A 17126-nucleotide genomic window follows, 5' to 3' on the forward strand; every position below is an offset into this window, starting at 1 on the left:
ATATTTTTTCATCAGCTATTTGTTTTTAAATTTTAAAAATAAATTATGCTAATTGCAAATTTTTAAATTTTTTTTAACATTGGACGGGTATTTTTTTAAAGTTAATTATTACATGACAATTAGTAAAATTATTTATTTGTTTATTTAAAAAACAAATTGAAGCTTTTAAAATACTATTTTGTTCGTGCAATCGAATTTTGAACCTATGTATAACATATCAATTGTCTCATCATGAACGTGGATGAACAATCGATACGATTTATTAACATTGAAAAAGGATATTACATTGAAAAATTGCTCATTGACAACAAAGTATGGCACGAACTGACGAATAATTCATAATTTTAAACGTTTTGATATGTCACACGAACTGACGTATGTGTTAAAAGTAAAATAATTATAAACATTTGACACACATCGTACGATCTATCATATATTTTGAAAGATTTATTTGCATTATTATTTATGGTTATAAATTTTGATAAGGCAAAAACTTGTGTGAGACGGTCTCACGGATCGTATTTTGTGAGAGAAATCTTTTATTTGGGTTATCCATGAAAAAATATTATTTTTTATGCTAAGATAATAACTTTCATTGTGAATATCGGTAGAGTTGACCCGTCTCATAGATAAATATTCGTGAGACCGTCTAACAAGAGATCACTCTTTTAATAAAATGAAGAATATGCCAACTCATAGTTTGAATGGTGAGATTTAATTTTTATATAAATAATAGTTAAGCAATTTTAAAATGTTCAATTAAATGTACATTTCATAAATAAATCATCAGTTCCTTACTATACCAAAATTACATCTCCCAGGAAACCGGTGGAATCGCACAGATCCGGCGGCAATGGATGCTCTGCAGGAGTCGGGCTGGGAGGAGCTGAGGAAAGAGGCCAGGAGAACTGAAGGCGATCTCGATGTGAAGCTCTCCTCTTATGCTAAGCTCGGTGCTCGCTTCACACAAGGAGGTGAGTTTTTCTCGTTGTTCGATCATCTGGCCTGTCGATTTTCTGGAATTCTTTCGTCTATTTTTTCTTCCCTTGGTGTAAGTTCTGGTCTTGCTATAGTTATGAGAAGTGTTGTGTGGGACGTTCTGTATGTGGATTATGGACTTGTGATTGCCTGATCGGTTTGAGTTCCGATCATTTTTTTTCCCTCATTGATACTTATACGTTGGTACATGAATTTAATTAAGTATTTTGGATTTAAATGGGGCTGCATTGGCGTGGTTTGGACTGGGGTGATGGAATTTAGGGCAAAAGACTTCTAGTGTGAGTTGGTTATTTGTGCTATCTGTGACCAAATTGGGAGAATATAATTCTAGCTTTTTGGCTCTTGAAACACTTGCTTTGTAAATTCATGTTTATCATCTAGCGTGGTGCTTGTGTTTCTGATGCTTTCACGGGTTCCCAGGTTACATGGATGCTAGTTCACCGACTGTTGGGTCCAGCAGGTCATGGAAGTCTATGGAAATGGAGATTCAATCATTACTTGAGAAGCTTCTGGATATAAATGATTCGATGAGTAGATGTGCTGCATCTGCTGCTCAGACCACTTCAGTCACTCAAAAACTTGCAAGACACAGGGACATACTACATGAGTTTACCCAGGTTGTTTACTGTTACATGTTATCCGGGTTATTTTAACTGTGATCTTTTGATTTGCACTATAGCCTTTGCTCTGTATACTAAGCAACAATAAGAATAAAATGGGGGAATGATGTTCGCTTTTGCTATTATATTGCCTTCTCTACTTAAAACCACAGTGAAATACAGAGCAGCTACTTTCGGAGTTGATATGCTCATATCATCCTAAGTGGAGGTTAACTGACCTTTTTGTGATCTTTGTCTAATTATTTTGTAATCTAAATGTGGCAAATATTCGGAATTGGTCCAAGTACAGTCTACTTCGTTGGATACTCATCAAACACTAGTACCATTTATGTTGCATCGACATATTTGTATATCGTAGGTTAATATATTGTACTGCTTATCTTGAAAAGGTTCTTGACCTCTCATTCCTGAGAGAAATCTCTAGGCTTGAAGTACTTAACTGTGCAAAGGTGCACGTGTTGTGGTTCTGTGCTAGAGAACTTGCTGTGACCACCCTTTCAATTCTGAGAAATGACTAATAAAAATACCAATAGACAATATTAATTGAGAGAGACCAAGTCCCTGGATATTAAGAGCATCTTTCGTTGTGTTTGGATATGTAAATAAAGAAATTGCACAACTCCAACAAGAAAAAATGGTCCCAGAGCCTTGTCCTCTACAAGCGAACATTTTCTCCTATCCTTGGCACCTGCTAGCCTTTAATAAAAAAAGTGTCCCTTGCTACCCGATGCTTACATACATATTAAATTATTTTTGTGTAAAATATCTAGATCATCATCGTAACATATTCTCGCTAGTTATGGAGTCGACTACATAGATATCATTTCTCTAAATTAAGCGATTTTCCTAAATGTCATATCTTGAAACAAGATCTAGATATCGTCCATAACCACTTTTATTGAAGTTTTTCAATTCTACTCTTTCCATTGACCTGCCAATCTAAGATATGTCAGATTGGAGCCGTGTCTCTTGCTATGCGATGCTTACAAATATATTAAATTAATTTCGTGTGAAATAATTTTTGTATAAAATATCTAGATATAATAATAAAATTAAGTTTTTTTTCTTTCTAAAAATGGCTTTTTAATGATTTTAATATTATGTGTGATATAATTATTTAAAAACTCAAAAGTACAGATAAAAATAAAAAAATATTTATTAGATATGTTAGTTTTAAATTAGATAAAAATCTACTAAAAGAGGTTGTTATGATATTTTTATTAAATAGATATAAATATGTTTATAATTTGAGAATATGATTTGGTTTATCAAAAAAAAAAAACACACAATGACATCAAAGTTAGTTACTTTAATCATTTCAACATTAACAATATAATATAGATATAACAGAATGTCCCCTTCTAACTAGCCCTCGCTTTTTCATTTTTCTCGCTTCACGTGCTTTTCTATTGTACTCGATGTAACCTACTTCTCTTAGCTTGTCTGGATCTTCATTCTCCAACTCATTCCTGATCCAATTGATCTGGGCCCATTTGTGATCTATTTGCATCTGCAGGTTTTCTAGGAGACCGTTGATAAGTTTTTAACCGACGAATGCTTATAGATCTGTCATTTTTTGTTTAAAATCATCCAAGGATGTATGGTCCACTGGCATGCACTACAGTACTAGTGGCACCTATCTTGTTTTGACTATATCCAACAATGAAGTTAATATCCTTTTCCTTTTTTTCCAAAACTTGTTTTTACATTGTGGTGTGAAGTGAACTTCGCATGGTTCCTATTTTTATCTCTACAATTGATTTGAAGTTGCTATGTCTTATTTTTGGAAAATTTCAGGATTCTATGACTGATTTTTTTAATCTATTTGGTGCATGGGTCTCTGAAAATGATTTGCTGTACCCTTGTATTAGCTTTTATGTTTGTGGAATTGACTTCAGATACTCTGTAGGAATTTAAGCGTATTAAGGGAAATATTATCTCAATGAAGGAACATGCAGAGCTTCTCAGTTCTGTGAGAGATGACATTAGTGAATACAAGGTGAGAAATCTAAGATTTCTTGATTTCTGGTTGTGACAAAATTGTTTCCAAATGCCTTTTGATAGCTGCAAGCTTTATTTTATGCAGGCATCTGGGAGTGGATCTCCAAGAATGCAGTTACTAAGGGAAAGAGCAGCCATACATGGTAGCATATCTCATGTAAGATTTTTAAAACTTCTTATTGTGGCATTAACATTTTCATCAGGAATTTGGTGACAGAATTGACAACTTGTTTGTGATGGTTGAAAATGACTTTGTATTTAGAGGAGCTTCCACAATGTTATGGATTTGGCTATCCATACTGTACTGCGAAGAAAGCTAATGTCTATATTGGCTATGAGGAACAACAGATAATTATAAGCATCAAATCCTTCTGGATTTATTGGATGGGGAACAACTATATGTGAATCAGAACCCCAACTTTCATATTCTGAATTCATTACCATAATACATGATATCATTGGCTCCAAATTCATATTAATATCCATTCAAAATTCATATTTACTGGTCAGAATTCAGATATAGACAAATATAAATCAATCTGAATTCCTATAAATCTCGTATAAAAATATCATGGGCCACCAGAATTCAATTGGTGTTCCCAAACAATCAGTAAAGAGATGTTACAATAGCAACCAAAAAAGAATAAAATCTTTAGGATATCCTTGGTATCTCCCCTCACTCTGTTATACTGACTATAACCTTAGAACACATACTACCTTGGCTCTAATGTAGTACAAGTTATCTGAATAACAATATCGTTAAAGCAACATCGACTTGCAATAACTAATAACCCCACATTACAACTCATTATTTTCTAATGAAGACATCATCATTCCCATTCCTACTCTTGACAATGTATTGTCGTCACAAGATTCCTAAAAAACACACAGTTTGTTGCTTTCAAAACAGCCATACATTTCATAATAATAATGCCCCTAATTTGCATTATCAAGATAGTTTCGAACCATCCCTTAGCTTTGCCGAGTACTTTGAATGGAATTGCCACTCAATTTTCTATATACAATTGTCCTCAGCATATTTGAACATCTGTATGATTGTAAAACCAGCATGAATGGATGTGGCTACTATATGTTATCTGATTTGATTGTTGGTTGTCCATATATTTTTATACATAAACACGTAGATCGTAACATAAAAACGTAAATGCACCTGTAAGCCCAGATGCTCAACTGCAGCCATGTAATTTACTTCTTGAAAGATCTTTTTGAAGCAATGTTACAACATGAAAGTTGATTACTATGATTTTGAATTACCGACATGATCCTCGTTAACTATATATGTAGCCATACCATATTTACCACAGTATCAACATGCTATTGTCTAACTCAATATTTACAGTTCAAACATTTGCAAGTAAAGAACTACCTCAATGTAGCCCTGCAATTCAACAAAAAGACCCCAATGATTTTTAACGCTAACCCGGGTACAACCTGTAATTCCCAATCATTTCAACAATTTTATCATATGAACATAAACTTCGATCTCTTGTATCCAATCTTATAGTAACAGGTATTGAAATCTCACGTAGGTAACATTTTTGACAAGAAATAAATATGTCTGTCCGTGTAGAACTCACTGTCATGAAAGGCAAGCGCCTGGAATGACTGGACACAGCAATTGAAAGCAGCGCTCACAGGGTAAGGGTCAAAGCATAACTTTTAGAAGAAGGTGACATTTTAATTAAAAATAAAAAATCTAAAAACATATTGTAAGTACGAAACAAAAAATCTGAAGCCCTACTACAAGGAATTAGAATATGTTGTTGGTTTGGCCTTGGGATTGACAATCAGAAAGAATATTAGAGTTTAAATTTTAACCTTTGATCTCTCTTCTTTTCTCTTAATTCTGATATGAAATACGTGTATCTGAATTATCCTTCCTTTTTGTATTGGATTAAATGACTTTTGGCACAATTCTCCATGGCATCTCTGTGTGTGGATGTGTTTGCTCAGCCTATTCGCGGTCCTGTGTGTGCATATTCTGGTTGTATTTGGATTCTTGTCATTGCTTGATTCAACTCTTATCTCTTCCTCACTAGCTGAACACCTTAATATTTCATCGTCATACTTATTAACTTCTGTAACACCGTCAATACCGTAATTAATGAATATAAATTGTTAGGCATCACATTCAAGGTAATTGTTTCAAGCACCCTGCAGTTCTTTAACCTGGTTAAAATAGTATTCTGCATTTCAAGTTTTTGTTTGATGTGAAATTCAATTGAAGTTCCTTTTTTTCTTGTTTACTGAGTCATCATTTTTGAGAAGGAAAAAAAAGATTGATTTTTTTAGTTTGAAAGACATTACAATACTAGGCTCCGTGAGGGGGTGTAAGGTTATATCGCAAACACATATGGCTCCTGAGCTGGTTGATTCACCAACTCAATAGTTTTGAGTGGGGAAGTAAAAGTTTGGAATTTTCTAAAGATATAACATTAGTCTCCTTTAGAGGTGTAAGATGAGATTCGGCTCGAGATTCTTTATGTTAAGCTCGAGCATGAGTTCAATTGTTTTTTTCAATTGACCTCGAGTCCTCGACTCATCTTACTCCTACTCAACACTGGTATTATTTAAATTAGTGTAATTAAATTTCATAGAATACACGTTTGCTCATTGAAAGTGAATAGAATTACTCAGAGAGTAGAAGACTACTATATTTGATTTGTACAAGTAAAAGTGAACTACTTTAGCTTTATAAAGTGCTATATTGTTTCTTGGATGTACCAAGTATATTATTGACTTTTGGTTGCAATACCCTTCATGCTTTCTTGTGATCATAGCATCGATCTTCCCATCACTTGTTCGTTTATGATCCCAATTGTACTCTCCTAATTACACGTAAAAACGCCATTGGCGAGTAAACATTAATAAATGGTCTTGTTAATGTTGTGTTGTTTCTTTATGGGTTCACTTGATCGAAGAAGGAATTGATTTTCTCCTGTACTTATGGTGGATAAAGGATTATTCATGGTCTATATTCCCAAGGATGCATACATCTCAAGTCGATTTTTGGACAATAAGATGAAATTTTTGTTACATCTGTGACTCACCCAGCAGGGATTTATTTGTGAAAAAGGAGCCTTCTTATAAATCTACCTCTTTTGTCCGATAACATATTGAAATAACTTTTATACTTTGTCCATTTCTACATTACCCGTTTCATGTTTCCTTCTTTTAATTTACATCACCAGTTTTTGTGTGATGCTGTCTGTCATTGTTGTTGTAATGGCTATACACGCTTTTTAAGGTCGTCGTACATGTTTTTGCTTCTTAAAGGAATTTTTTACCAATCTATGACAGATTGATGATGTTATAAGTCAAGCTCAAGCTACTAGGACTGCCTTGGGTTCTCAAAGGACCTTGTTTAGTGACGTTCAAGGAAAAGTGAAACTACTCAGCGACAAGTATCCAGTGATTCGTGGTTTAATCGGTAATTTTTGAGCAACCATTGTTCGATTCTTCATATGAAAATTCATATTCTCGATTATCTATCGCGACAATTGTTTTAGATTTCAACCAGATGGTTGAAAGATCAGGTTTCCAGACTTATCCAAACAAGATTCAACTTTCAGCTTTTCTTTCTGCTAATTTCCACAGAAATTTTGAAATTTCGTAAAATAACACTACTCAAGTATGTATCGAAGACCAATATTTGATATCGTGATCAATCGATCCTTTCAGGTTCTATAAGAAGAAAGAAGTCAAGAGACACGCTCATCTTATCTGCGGTTATCGCTGCTTGTACGCTCTTTCTCATCATTTATTGGCTTTCAAAGTGAACTAGATTTTTGTTGTTGAAAAATGAAAATGATGCTCTCTCTATGTGTAGAAATATTCTCATCAAGGTTATTGAGTTTTGCATGCCTATTTAGCACATTATTATTAGCCACGATATGTTTGCGTATAAAATAATCTTGCTTAGCGGTAACATACCAATGCATACAAAATCAATTTATTTTATAAATTAAAAACAAAGTAGTGTTACCATAAAAAAAAAAAAACAAAGTAGTGTTTATAAAAATAATCGAATTTGAAGTTCAACTAGATCAAGATAATTAAATAGTAATAGTGTGTTTGGATCGATGAATTTAAGATTTTGGATTTTCGCTCTATTGATTTTAAATTCTTTGACTGACTTGAAATTTAATCAAATTCATTCATCCAAGCATAACATAACTTCACCGTGTGACATGCCTGTGTGATCAGATTCAAGCTCTGAAGTGTCTTGACTCCAAAAAAGAATAGCCTACTAATCTCCCCTTCTCTCCTCTGTAATAAAAATAAGAAATAAGCCTTACATATTCACAATTATATATTTTTCTGAACGATTATTAATTATATTTCACATTTTATATGTATCGATATATTCCAAATTGTGGTGACTGTTAATAAAATATCATCGAATTACAAGTACTTGACAATGAAATGTGTAATTGACATTATCCTCGATTAGTTATCACCATGAATAAATTTTTCAGTTCTTTTTGGGCTTCACTTTTATCTTATGTGTTTTGTGTGTGTGTGTGTGTGTGTGTGTGTGTGTGTGTTGACAATGTAATGCGCAGATGCTTCAATATTTATATGTAAATAGGTAATAAAAAATCTTTTTACTGTATTAGATATTTGAATCTTAGCTCTCCTCAAAATCTTGAAATTTCGTAAAATATCGTCAAAGTACCAGTAGGACGCATGTGAGGAACTCCATGAATGCCCATCTGATACTAATTTTACTGCATAAAGCAATCACAGAAAAATGGGTCATTGTGGTCTCAGTAGGATGATCACACGATGATGTCCAACTCGAGTCTCGCTTATCCGACCGAGGTGGCGAAGAACCTGCAAGGCCAAAAGGAGTTAAAAAATGGATATACTGATTCATGTCTGATGAAGCGATATTCATTGAATGGGAAGGGCCAACAAAACATGAATGCGAATAAAATTAATGAGCAAATTAGTGGAGCAAATATCTTAGGCACAAAGCCTTCAAGTAGGCTGAGATACATCGTAGAAGGACAAGGATCAAACTAGAACCTTAAATTAACCAGAATAATCTTATGAATAGTTATTGAAAATCAGGTGTTCATGCAGTGAATAAGAATCACTAACCGTCAATATTGCTTTCCCCGTATTGTCAAGCTTCATGGCAGGCCCTTTAACATCAGATTCCAGGAAGAAGTGTTTTCCCTTTACTGCATCCACCATTGCAATATCGCGTAATTCCTGAACATGTTGAGACATCAGTATTTTTGCACCAAGAAACGAAAACATGTGAGTTATCTGATAAGTTATATCAGGTCTATATCATCAACGATAAAATCTGAACCTCCTGCACTCGATTTTAAATCAATATATTCCATTATAGGCCCCAGAGCCAAAAAGACTCGCGTCTCTAATCAATCTCTTCCTCAAGGATCATGGCTTTAAAAAGGAATGCTACCGGTCCAAATGAAGAGAATTACTTACCAGAGCTCGGTCCAAATTATTCTCTGTCAGCTTCACAACACAAGAAATCAGGAAACCGGTCAGCATTGAAGAATTGTTTTAAGTTCACTGAGGAAGAGAAATAAAAAAAATTGTTAATATAACCTTTTTTCTTGGCGCTGTAATAAGCTGGGCATTTGCTTCAGCATATGTCACCATATCACCAATTGCAGCATTGACCTTATCCAAAGTGAGTCCTTTGTTTCATGTACCTACAGATTAGTTACCGCAAAGCCATTGGAAAAGTCACGCTCGATATATAATGAAATTTTAAAATAATTATAACGTGTTTTAGCTGTTTGTTTATTTCAGATGCAGTGAAACAACGGTGTCCCCAAAATGTAAGTCACTTACGATGACAAGGAATTCAGTTCGTCGCCAGTAATATACCACATTGGAGGGGGGGCCCGACCCTTTTTCTCCTGAAATCAAAAGCCAGAATTATGAAAATATTTGAAATTGTTGATTTGTTTACTGCATCATAGTTTCAGAGTTCATCCCGTTCCAGGGGAAAAGAGACAAGTTTTGCTAGCTCAAGGGATAAGTCCTTCAGAAATATCCAACCTCTGTCGGTTTTAAGATTGACTCAGTTAAAGTGACAGCTCTGATAAAACGGAATAGAGTGATTGATCAGCTTACATTTTGAGAGAATGGAAAGGCAGGCAACAACTAGAAAATGACAAACCAAAGTTCAGTCACATTTTCTCCTCCTTGCTAAAGCTAAAACAAGGAGCTAATCACTGTTGCTTAATTTGTATGCAGTACAATTCGGATAACAGCTTCAAAAGTCTAAAGCTAGTTGATCAACTCAAGTTGAGTGAGACTATGAGCCTAGCAGTATAACACAATTATATGCCAAATTCAAACTTGAATTCAAAGATAAAAAAACCTCGTGTCATCTCATCCATATAATCAGAAATGCATCATCATTAATATAGTGGAAGTATTTTACGTTGCAGAAACACAATTTCAAAGATGGTAACAAATTAAATTAAAAGCTTCATAACAGAAATCATCAAAATAATCCTCAAAAGAAAGAAGAAAAAATCATCAAAAAGAGGTTTTAATGAAGATCGGCGCCTCTTAACACATTTTACTTCAACTCGAGCATATTTATGAATCCAAAACAACCTTTCTTGAGCAAAATAAATGAAACACAAACTAAGAAGACAGGAAGATAAGAATCAAAATGACAAGCCTTCTATTGATACAACTAAGTTACAAGCATATTACTTTAAAATCAATAACTTCAAAAGTATCATTTCACATCTGCGAATAATTTGGATAGATACACACATACAACATATGACCAAGGCTATGTTAAAGGTATCATCTCAATGTTTTGAAATGTCAAAACATAACATAACAGGACAGGAACTTATGTCACATTGGCACATAAAAGCTATTGCTTCCCTTTGATGCAAATTGATATAAAACTGATCTGTTTATCCTGCCAAGTAGCCCACAATAGAAATGGTTTGTTGTATCTACAACAAGGTTCCTGACTATTTATCTCACCAAATAGGGAAGAATATAACGAATTATTTGGTCAAATCTATGCCCCAACCTACCAGTCGCCCAATCAGTCAGAGTTGTATATGTTGTTGGAGTACTGTTTTCTAGCACCCAAGTAACAACGAAAGTTTAAAATTTTTGTTTTGACAGTTCAAAACGTTCATTGGACGTCGTATGATTAAACATTCATAAGGCATTTAGAATATTTACTTTTGTGATCTAAACACTGGACATCGAACTATTCCGGATTTTAAGCGGAGATAGTCCTTCTTGTATTTCTCTATGAACTTTGTTCAATCTCTTAATCAGGTTCACGATCAGAAACTATTTTCCTTGTAGACTGCACTAGAAATCTACATGAATTTGCGTCAAGATTGGATTGCCGGATTTCATAAATCTGGAGAGTGCACCGGAAAGAAGTGGCCGAAAATTTTCTCTAAAAATTTGGGAGAGCCGAAAATTTATGTGAAGGAGAGACAAATTGGTATAAAATTTATCTCTTATTTCATATAACCTTTAATGAAATACTTATAATTTTTGATTTTTGATTAAATCAAGAATCCTAATTGGATCAGAACGTTGCTATTCCATTATTGAAAATCTCTCATGTATGTATTTTCTACTCTTGAAAATACCACGTATATTTAAATCATAATAAACTTTTGATAACACAATATATATATAAATATATCTATATACACACATATATTTTATGTTTTAAATTAATTAAAATTTATTTAATTACTCAATTAATTAATATATTCTAGATTCTTTTAAAATATTTCGTGAGAATTTTTCACTTGGTAGTCACCGCTACTAATATCATTATTTAATTAGGAGATTCTAAGTTCACTAAATAAATAATTGTGAACTCATTATAACATCGATCGACGGTCAGACAAGACCGATATGTTGAGGGAACAAATCGTATTCATATAATAGAAATGAAAATTTCGAAGGACAAAATTTTCCACTGATCCATTTTTGGTAGCTATTAGTTTCGTAAACTCCTTCACTAAAACAGACAGTTCAACTCTCCTAACTTAATTAGCTGTTAAGTTAATTTCCACATCTTCAATCATATGAAATCAACTTATAAGCTCCTTTATAAGCAATCTTTTTGATCTTCATCAAACTACAGTTGCTAAATTCAATTCCTTGAACTTGAATATCTCAACGGGAGAATCTGATATTTGTATGACCCTCAATGGTTAAAGGTTACAGCTAGCCATGGTTTCACAACTTCATTGTGATTCAGAATAGCATTTATTTTTATCTGGGCTTGCCCTAATCAGCCTCATTCTTTTCATCAACCCCTTGATCAAGAATGTTAGAACTCAAGTCTAATTGCACCCATCGGATCATGGTAAGAGCGCCTAGTAGCATCGCCCCGTGATCTTCTAGGTATCGCTGATAGTGTCTGCAAAAACCTTAAGTTATGGTTAGTACAGTACGGTCCCTTCAACTCATATATCTGGATCGAATCTGCAATCATTGGTATATCGAGAGTTGCAAATGAATTCGATAACGATGTGATATATCTTCGAGTAATAATAGTGGCATCGAATATGCAACTAGAGAACTTCTTTCCCCAAAACACATATCTTACTTTGCCAAGAGATTTGTCGGACTATTAACTCATCAGATCACATATGATATTTTCACTTGTAAGCAAACGATGAATCTCCGACTACGATGCATTGGCTCCTACGTATTTTGAAACTATACCCAAACTCACCACCTAATGACCCTCAATAGAGAGTCAAACTGCAGTGCTAGTACACAGAATCTCCATGTTGTCCTAGGTAAAAAAACTAATGGTGTATAACCATAACCGTAGACTTTTCCACTCGATAAGTGATAATCACTTGGACAGTCCAAGAGAAAGTTGTTCAGTGCATCATCAAATGATCACTCATCTGTATGAATGAACATCTATATGCCTTAATCAATGAAACATGACGTTTACTGTTAGGAGCCTCCGATTAGGAACACAAGAATATAATATATTATGTAAATGGAAATAACAAACTCTTGTTACAACCAACTCTCCCACTCTAACAAACTGTTAGTGGCTCATTCTATCAATATTAACTGAATGCCTTCTAGCTAACCCCCTCTTCTTTTATACATTTCTCTCACGTGTCTTTCCCCTCCTCTTTCTAACGTATACGTTTACAATCTTGGGCCGAGGCTTGTTTGTCTCTTCAGCTATTGGGCTTGTTAATTCAGAAGTCACTGTGGGCCCATAACATTTACATAACAGATGTCATTATTAAGCTCAAGCGACCTTTATCATTATTTTGGGTGGCTGATTCGATTAGGAACATGTAATGAGTTTCATGAACTTACGTTGCGAGACAAACATCATGGTACCTATTGTATATTCAAGGACTTTATCTATGCAGCTTGTATGGGTGTACAGATAAAGTAACTGTCACAATCGGATAAACCGTAATATTATTAAAATAAAGACTGTTTTTACATAAGAGTCAATAAAGCTCAAACCACAAGTTGGCTAGTTATTCTAACATATGCAAACAACTACTTTTCTACTTGTCAAACACTGATTAGTACGGTGCTCAAGGGGGGGAATCTCATTAGGTTCTGGGAGGATAGGTGGGTGGGTTTATTGTCCTTCAAAGTTGTTTATCCTCACATTTATTTATTATCTACTGTCAGAGACAAACCTATTTCTCAGTTCTTCACGGTGTCCAGTACTCAAGGCAACTCAGTCATTTCATGGGATATTAGGTTCAGGAAAGGGTTGTATGATGTCTAGTTGGGCGAGTTCACTGATCTTTTAGGGGTTTTAGAGTCAGTATCTTTGAGTGTGGGTTCTGGGGATGTCAGGGTTTGGTTAGGAGATTCATCCGGTGTTTTCTCTGTCAGTTCTTTATACTCATCTTTTTTTCAGAGTGGTACACACCCTTTTTTTCCTTACTATTACAACATTTGGAAAGTTCCTATCCCACAAAAAGTTAAGGTATTCTCCTGGATAGTAGCTTTGGGAAAATTGCAAACTTGTGACAGCATACAGAGGAGACGGCCGGATCATGTTTTGAATCCACATTGGTGCTACTTATGCAAGAAACACGAGGAAGATCAGGATCATATTTTGCTTCACTGTTCATTCACGACTAGTGTCTGGAACAAGGTAATGCAACATTTGGGTTTCGAGTGGACACTTCCAGAATCGTCAAGAGATATGTTCATTTTGGAGAATGAATTTCTCACAAGAAAGGGATTCAAAGACTTCTGGTACATAATCGTTCACTGTGTTTTTTGGTCGATTTGGTTGGAGCGCAACAACAGATTATTCAGTGACAAAGAAGAATCGAGAGATGAGGTTTGGGAAAAGATAAGATTCAGGGTGGCGACGTGGACGATTAATGTACCAAAGTTTCGGACATACCTTTTATCTGATTTGATTAGGGATTGGTGTTATATTTTTTGTGGAACAAGTTACATTTATGGGTTGTTTTCGAATTTCTTGGATGGCTCATCCACTCGTATTGTAAACTTTTAACATAATTAATATAATATATATTAGTTTCTGATAAAAAAAAAACTCACATGAGACTGTCTCATGGGTTAATTTTGTGAGACAAATCTATTGCCCAACAAAAACCATGAAAAAACGTTATTTTTCATAACAAAAGTATTATTTTTCACTCTAAATATTGATCGGGTTGACCCTGAGCCGTCTCACAAGAAAGTTACTCTTTGTACATATATAAAAAGAGTAACTTCATAAAAATATATTTTCAGAAGACATTTTGCAAGAACGTACAGAAATTTAAAACTTAGTTACAACACAAGTATTCTCTTAACGTAATTTTTGAAACCAAACTCTTCTTTCCTGCACTTGTATCCTCTTTCAGACTCTTCGTCTCCTTGCCTCTTGGAGTCTTTGCCTCGTAGGCTCGTACTAGTGCAGAATGAGATAAGTTCTACTATGAAAAATTTGAGAAGATTGGATCATAATTTAGTGTTAGAATTTGGATCCTATTTATGGGTAATTAATTCAAGAATGCGAAAAGTCTCATCATCCCTTCTTTATGTTGGAATCTGAAAGGCTACTGTGTTTTTGTCACAATTATAATCAATTTTTTGAAATATATTATAATGTACTTATTTCTCTATAAATTAATAGGAATTAAGACCAAAATATTGTGGAGTACACTGATACAAACTTTATAACTTTTGCTACACTTTCGTTCGAACATTTCAAATTCCAAACACCTTACTTGATTACGACGCAAATGCTACAATAAATCCTTCATATTAAGGATAGTTAATATTTTATATTGCCAGGTAGGTGAAGAGTCTACATTGTATCACATCATAGCAAGTATGTAAAAAGTTTGTAACATCCACCATCATAACAACATGCATTAGATGAGTATTGCTTCACTAATTAAATACATGGAATGTAAGTTGGTAATAGGGAGGTGGAAGGTCTCACGACCCATTTTTTCCATCATTTCCATATTCAAGGATCAAAATAATGAGGATTTCAAGGTCTCTAACTTCTAAGTTATTCTTATGCTTACATTTTTTAAGGAGAGATGAAAATAGTCAACATCACCTTGAAAATTAAGTGACATTAAACCCATCCTCTTAATATCATAATTTCACCATTAAATAATCTTATTCTCATTATGGGAATTTGAAAAGATTCTCAAATCTGTGCACTCACTTTGAGCTTTGTGCAGTTGACTTAGGCAATTATGCTAGACCCAAAACTAAATTCATGAACACATGTCACCGAGAAAATTTTGAATGAGTAAATAAAAAAATTGAATTAGAAGTAAAGTATGTGAGAGGCTCCTCACTTTTGGTGCCGGTTCCTCAAGTTTTAAAGACTCGATTCTAGGATCTAGTTGGCTGATCTCTGGTTGCATGCTATAACAGATAACATCAAGGAAGGAAACAAAAGATCACCGGTTAATCCATCAAGACAATTTTGTTGCTTCAACAAATTGTACAATACCATTTGCTCGTATCTGTATTGATACTGGTAATTCTTTCAGGTATATATGATGGAATACAAGCCGAAACGCTCTCCAATTTCTTTTGCTGTCTCAAGGCTGCCTCAATTAATTTCTGCACTTACAATGAATAAATTACTCAAATCAGTTCATAGATAAGTTTGTCAACTCCATCAGTACCACTAATAAGTGACAATATACAAAACCCAAAATTTTTATTGTCCTACGGAGTTGCCAAATCGTCAGTAGCAGCTTCAATTAATTAATTAATTTATTTTTTGGTAAATACAGTTTGAAATTCAAATCCAATTGTCACAAAATTCAGCACTGCAACATGTAAGAAGAATTAAATTCAATCTGCAACGGCATTTACCATCTTAGCTAACATTCAAACATATATCAACCAGAATCGCGCGTATCAACAAGCGATCGGAGTAAGAAATACCTTAGCTTTGGGGATGGCTTGAGCTTCGTCGCGCAACCGATCCTTAATATTGTGAACCTGAAGCTCCATACCTTTCAAAGCTGCATCTATGCCTGACAAATCGCTGATGCTGCTGGCCGGGTACACTGTCCAATTTCAGAGGGGAAAAATGAATAAAAGGAATCGTCACAATCATTTGAATTCTCATTAACTTGAATCACGAAGAAATCAAAATCCCCACTGTTTCGGGCTATCACAAACTGCTGGAGCTCCGCAATTCGAGAGTTGAACTGGGAAACCAGAGAATCGAGGGAAGCTCCCGCTTCTTTCACGTCCATCCTTCTCTGCAGGTCCGCAGTTCATGGAAGAAATCGTGTTGGGCGAAATAGCGATTTTCTGCTTCATCGTAAATATTCTGGAGGGAAACAGCTTAAGACAAGCCTTTTGATTTTTTCCCCTTTTTTTGGTTTACTAAAATATCACTCTCGAATTATAAAAATCGAGGTTTTATTTAATAGATATCTATTTCCATAAATTTGTAACGAAAGATTACAAAAATATTTCTTTTATCATATTGATTATTAATTTAAGATTAGGTCTCTTATAAGACGGTTTTACGAATCTTTATATATGAGACGGGTCAACCCTACCAATATTCACAATAAAAATAATAATTTTAGCATAAAAAATAATAATTTTTCATGGATGACCCAAATAAAATATCCGTCTCACAAGATACGACCCGTGAGACCGTCTGACACAAGTTTTTGTCTTAATTTAATTGAATAAAAAATAACTAAATTGAATACTGGATCGACTCGGTCTATACATGCAGTGTGAAATATATTTTTGCACAAAGATTCTTGTAAGATCATCTTATTAGTCAATTTTGTGATACGAATATTCAAACAGACCAATCCACTGCCGAAAATATATTTTATATGATAGATATGAATCGGGTCGAATAGAAGATCCGTATTATAAAATTAACTTATAAGAGAGAATCATAAAGTATTTATATTGAAAATTATATATACGTGAATAATCACTTGCACGGATAGCTAGTGCATT

At 34.2% G+C, this 17126-nt stretch overlaps 2 protein-coding genes across 2 annotated transcripts; one reads left to right on the top strand and one right to left on the bottom strand.

Annotated features, from left to right (window-relative positions):
- The first annotated feature begins 761 nt into the window (after nucleotides 1-761).
- LOC140823398 (Golgi SNAP receptor complex member 1-2-like) lies at nucleotides 762-7502 on the top strand. The gene is made up of 6 exons (XM_073184717.1): nucleotides 762-974; nucleotides 1420-1616; nucleotides 3529-3618; nucleotides 3706-3777; nucleotides 6942-7071; nucleotides 7323-7502. The coding sequence occupies exons 1-6, from the start codon at nucleotides 854-856 to the stop codon at nucleotides 7418-7420; spliced, it is 708 nt and encodes a 235-aa protein (XP_073040818.1). The 5' UTR covers nucleotides 762-853; the 3' UTR covers nucleotides 7421-7502.
- A 715-nt stretch (nucleotides 7503-8217) lies between these two features.
- Nucleotides 8218-16535, bottom strand: LOC140823399 (SKA complex subunit 1 homolog). The gene is given in 10 exon segments (XM_073184718.1): nucleotides 8218-8477; nucleotides 8748-8861; nucleotides 9105-9134; nucleotides 9228-9317; nucleotides 9319-9334; nucleotides 9477-9544; nucleotides 15476-15545; nucleotides 15634-15746; nucleotides 16077-16201; nucleotides 16297-16535. Coding segments are annotated over 10 exon segments (801 nt in total). The 5' UTR covers nucleotides 16394-16535; the 3' UTR covers nucleotides 8218-8399.
- Between the last annotated feature and the right edge of the window lie 591 nt (nucleotides 16536-17126).

Source organism: Primulina eburnea, chromosome 2 (genome assembly GCF_022965805.1).
Source record: "Primulina eburnea isolate SZY01 chromosome 2, ASM2296580v1, whole genome shotgun sequence".
NCBI lineage: Eukaryota > Viridiplantae > Streptophyta > Magnoliopsida > Lamiales > Gesneriaceae > Primulina > Primulina eburnea.